General features: G+C 39.4%; 1 protein-coding gene across 2 annotated transcripts in view; it reads right to left on the bottom strand.

Annotated features, from left to right (window-relative positions):
* Nucleotides 1-2683, bottom strand: part of golga4 (golgin A4) — a 45226-nt gene extending 42543 nt beyond the window's left edge. For both annotated transcript variants that reach the window (XM_061959407.1, XM_061959418.1), the window contains exon 1: nt 2491-2683. In XM_061959407.1, the coding sequence (XP_061815391.1) occupies nt 2491-2568 (78 nt within the window). In that variant the 5' untranslated portion in view covers nt 2569-2683. The remainder of the gene's footprint in view (nt 1-2490) is intronic.
* Between the last annotated feature and the right edge of the window lie 2892 nt (nt 2684-5575).

Here is a 5575-nt window from a genome sequence, read left to right as displayed (position 1 = left end):
TAAAGCCCAGGAGATAACTAGAGTCATTGCCGAGGAATTAATTCTGGATGATGAGCCGTTATCTCTCGTGAGTAAAGTGGGCTTTCGACGTACCATCCAACACATCTCCCCATTATGCTCGGACTGCAGTCAGGGGGGGGCAAACAATTGAGGGGAGTGGGTAGATAGTTTTTTTTTTTTTTTTTAAAGTTTACACTTGTTCAAGAGCAAGTATTGATGCTGAGTTATAGACATTTTATCCCACTCAGGCTGTTTGTTTGTTTTGCTTTTTTTAATAATGTTTACAGCATTATTTGCACTTTATACTGTTCACTTTTTTACTGTTCAATGATGCCATTTCTGTTTGTCATGTATAATTTTGTCTATTTTGTGTTTATCCTTGAATAAACAGGTCAGTTTCTTGTTACCAACCATTGTGTAGTATTCAAACTAGGGCTGGGCGATATTGGCTTTTTTTAATATTGCGATATTTTAAGGCCATATCGCGATACACGATATATATCTCGATATTTTGCCTTAGCCTTGAATGAACACTTGATACATATAATCACAGCAGTATGATGATTCTACATTAAAACATTATTCTTCATACTGCATTAATATATGCTACTTTTAAACTTTCATGCAGAGAAGGAAATCACAACTAAAAAAAATCACTATTTTTTTCATACGGTGTTGATCTGGAAATGTTTGCCTCGGCATTTTGATGGTGTGGACGTGTGGCACCAAACGGAGATATTGACGTGCGGAGTAAGCCCTCTTCATTGTCTAGCGGGTGAATTTTCAAATGATGCTACATATTAGCAGTGCAGCCGAGTGTCTTGGGTTCGCCTATACAGTGTACTTATCTAATAAAATAATAAACGGGAGACATTAGAGCAGGTTCGGTAGCCACCGCTTCTTTAATGTCAACATCACACACCTCCTTCCACAACCACACACACCCTTCGTCACAGCCCTACGCCAACTCTGGAGGGACAAAACTCCTCCTCCTTACCTAACACACTCCAGTAACTTGAGACACCCTGAACTGTTTGTTACAGCAGTAATGCTACTTTTTATAGCAAAGCTTTTGCCCCACACTTGAAAATTACGGTTGTCTGTTTGACATCTTCCCACTTGAAGCCAAACCACCGCCAGACGATGGACCCCCTGCTGTTTTTTGGGGGAGTTAATTATTCCTCCATTTGTTACCAGATTCGCACCTTCTTTCTCTTGTATTAGCGCTCGCACCACTCCGCTAGCATCACAGCTAACGTTAGCCATGCTGCTACCTCTCTGCTCGGGGAGGGCGTATACATATGTGACGTGTCTAAGAAAGTGCGCTTGTCTGTCTGTGAGAAGGAGAGACTGGAAAGAGGAGAGCCTGTAGTGTAATGCCTGCAGCAAAAAGCAACTGCGTGAGAACGTATACTCGATATCACGATATAGTCATTTTCTATATCGCACAGAGACAAACCCGCGATATATCGCGTATATCGATATATCGCCCAGCCCTAATTCAAACTCATCTAATTCAGCTGGCTAGTTGTTATCAAGAGTACTAAAACCCTTTTCAACATGAATCTGACAACTAAGTAGGCTAAAAAACTTTAAACTTTAATACATGCTCGGATAGGCCAGTATAGGCCAGTATCGGTATCGGATCGGAAGTGCAAAAACAACATTGGTATCGGATCGGAAGTGCAAAAACCTGGATCGGGACATCCCTACTAGGGACCCATTACCTCCCTGTTTGGCACTCAGCATCAAGGGTTGGAATTGAGGGTTAAATCACCGAAATGATTCCCGGGCGCGGCCACCGCTGCTGCTCACTGCTCCCCTCACCTCCCAGGGGGCGGAACAAGGGGATGGGTCAAATGCAGAGGGTAATTTCACCACACCTACTGTGTGTGTGACAGTCATTGGTACTTTAACTTTTAACTTTAAGAGCTTTGACAGGTACACTGACAAGTTTTGTAGCGGTTTGCAATAAGCTTCAGTCTACTCCCTTTTTTGTTGTGTCAATAATAAGCACTTTAAAGTCTTCGTGTGTACTTACATCCTGCAGGCAGCTGTCGTGCACCGACGGGATTTGCATGTGTCAAATAAAGCTGCCAGCCCAAATCCACTTGACTTGCAGCTCGCAGACAGCAAGCAGTTCAATCACGCACATAGAGTCAGTAACAAAAGTATTCATCCATCCCTCCTCTATTAACCGAAACTTGTTTAGGACAACAACAAGACTACGCAGTTAGTAATGTTTCTGCAAGCGTAGAGAAAACCTGCAGATCTGCTATGTCAGATCAGCTTGAGGGTTGTTAGCACGATGCTAACGTTTGCGAATAAGCAAAAGGACAGCTAAAATTAAAAAGGGGGCGAAGTTGACAGCAAAGTGAGCAAGGCGATGGAGATAAATCGAAACAATAAAACAAGATTTGACTGCTAGTCCAGTCAGTAAACAGGTGTTAGCCTAGCTAGGTGTTAGCTCTGCGCTACACAACAACTAACCTGGGCCTGTGGTGGAGTCTGTGCGTTCCTCTGCGGCAACTGCTCCTCGTTTATCTTCTGCTTGAGTTTCTTGAACATCTTGTCTCGCCGACGTTGCTGAAAGTTGACGAGAAGACGACGACAGTGGGTCGGGAGAGAAGTATTTTTGTTTTCACATCGAGTGCTCTCTATTGACTTCCTTGTTCGCGCAGGTGATCGCGCCTTCTGCGCATGTGCGGCCAACGTGGAGGAAAAAGTGACATGGTGACGTCAGGGATTTAAAGGACTAGTCGACGCTGGTATGGCCGCCAGAGAAAACGCCCTGGTAGAGATTTATTTGAACGTTTCCTTTTTATTTGAATCATAATCGCTTTGAATTTTTAACAAGTTTGATGTAAAAGACTATTTGAGCTGTAAGCAGTGATATTTTCCTTTATATTCTCCTACCCAATAAATAATGTATTGCTCTCCACTGTGAAAGGACAAACATTTCACCGCCTTAATGGGGATCTGCACTTTTTCCCCTCATCATCCACAATCACTATTAAGAACACACATTTATTCCTCTTTTAATTGTATCCTACAACGCTTCATTTACGTGCTGTGACATGCATGTTAACCGAGCTATAGCAACATAGTTATTGTACGAGCTAAGACAGAGGAACTACTTTTCTGGCGTTGAGATACATAACTTTGGTTCGCCCTGCTACTTAGACCACTAGGGCAGTGTTAACTTTAAATATCCACATGTTATATGTGAATGTTGTCTGTCTATCTGTGTTGACCCTGTGATGAGGTGGCGACTTGTCCAGGGTGTACCCCGCCTTCCGCCCGATTGTAGCTGAGATAGGCTCTAGCGCCCCTCGCGACCCCGAAGGGATTAAGCGGTAAAAAATGGATGGATGGATGGACGTTATATGTACTTGAGTTTGAGTCTGAGTTTATTTGGAACATGCAAGCATACAACATGATACATCACAATTTCCAGTTTTTCTTTTCAACATGTTCGAAAAGGAGTAGGAAGAAGCAGACCTTATTTAATCCTACCCCTTATCTTTTACATAACAGTTGCTAAAATTTTTGTTCACTTCCTGTTCTCAATTTATTCACAATATACTCCTTACGTAATCACAATAAGAATAAATAAATAATACTCGGAGAAGTAAGTTACATTTCATATAGTGAGATGAGTAAGATTATTTTGAAAATGAATGGATGGATGAAATAAATTCAGAATGTTTATCATGGTTCTTCTTCTTTGTACTTTGTAAACACTTCAAGTTTGAAGAGTTTCTTGAAGTGGATCATGTTAGTACATTGTTTGATTTCTTTGCTTAATCCATTCCATAATTTAATTCCACATACTGATATACTGAAGGTCTTAAGTGTTGTACGTGCATACAAGTGTTTTAAATTACATTTTTCTCTAAGATTATATTTCTCCTCTTTTTTTGATAATAATTGTTGTATATTCTTGGGTAGCGGGTTATAGTTTGCTTTGTGTATAATTTTAGTTGTTTGCAAATTCACTATGTCGTGGAATTTCAGTATTTTTGATTTAATAAATAAAGGGTTTGTATGTTCTCTATATCCAACATTATGTGTTATTCTAACTGATCTTTTTTGTAACACCGTTAATGAATGAAGTGTACTTTTGTAGTTATTTCCCCATATTTCTACCCAATAACTCAGATGTGGTGACACTAGCGAGCAGTAGAGGATATTAAGTGATTTTTGGTTTAGAACATAATTGATAATAAATGGCTTTCAACTTGGCTCTCAACAAATGAAACACAGCATAAAACCATTACAACATAACTAGGAAGCATTTTTGTCTGAAATCAGTGCCCCAAGAAAAAAGTACGGTAATGCCTTTAATTTAAAGTTAAAGTACCAATGCTTGTCACACACACACTAGGTGTGGTGACATTATCCTCTGCATTTGACCCATCACCCTCACCCCCTGGAAGGTGAGGGCAGCAGTGAGCAGCAGCAGTGAGCAGCAGTGGTGGCCGCGCCCGGGAATCATTTTTGGTGATTAAACCCCCAATTCCAACCCTTGATGCTGAGTGCCAAGCAGGGAGGTAATGGGTCCCATTTTTATAGTCTTTGTTATGACTAAAACATTGTAAATATTGCATGTTATCATTATGTGCCTGTTACTACATTACATTCATACTTACATGATGTATACAAAACAGTGTTGGATGTTTTTGGGTGGTTTTTAGGTGTACTCTATCGGCAGAATGGATTGTAACCCCTCTTACAAGCATTTTTTTTTAAACATAAAAGATAAAAACATGTGTTCTTTTCTCAAATAGGGATTGGGGATGATGGTCAACATTTCTAAAAGAAAAAAAAAAGTTCCCCTTAAAGTAAAACACTCAAAAAAGCAAAACATTAATAAAACATGTTGTACTGTCAAGAGGGCTTTTCCAGTTTGGCCAATTTACAGTACTTGCTAAAATGTCCACCATGTCAACCAGCATGTATGTGCACAAAAAAGTAAGTTATTATGATGTTTTGTTTTTTGTTTTTTTAACAAGCACAAGTGTCTAATCACTACATTGCGGTGTAACATACATCATTTTAAATTGCCGTATTTTTCGAAATATAAGTTGCTCCTGACGAAAATGCATAGTAAAAAAGGAAAAAACATATATAAGTCGCACTGGAGCCCGGCCAAACTATGAAAAAAACTGCGACTTATAGTCTGAAAAATACGGTACTGACAACATATTTTTCCATTGTCCTATGTGGTGGACATGCAGGACTTACTACTTTTGTAAAAGATGAAGATAGTAGATACAAAAATTGCGTTACGAATTTACGATGCAGAAATGAACGTGTGTAACCGAGACAAAAACAATACAAAATGCCAAGACCAGGAAAAGTTCAAAGTTCAAGCATTTTCTTTCATATTCAATATTTATATAACTCTGAATATTGAAGCATTTATTTAGACATGGACAGCTTTTGACTGCTTTATGTGGCATTTGTTGTTTATTTGATCTAAAGGAAAACCTTGTCATTAAAACTGTAGAAAAAGTTGTCCACAGCAAACTGTTGCAAAAAAACCCCAAACACTTTTTCTTAAATAAAACTA

Source organism: Nerophis lumbriciformis, linkage group LG02 (assembly GCF_033978685.3).
Source record: "Nerophis lumbriciformis linkage group LG02, RoL_Nlum_v2.1, whole genome shotgun sequence".
Lineage (NCBI taxonomy): Eukaryota > Metazoa > Chordata > Actinopteri > Syngnathiformes > Syngnathidae > Nerophis > Nerophis lumbriciformis.
This window is presented reverse-complemented; position numbering and strand designations above follow the sequence as displayed.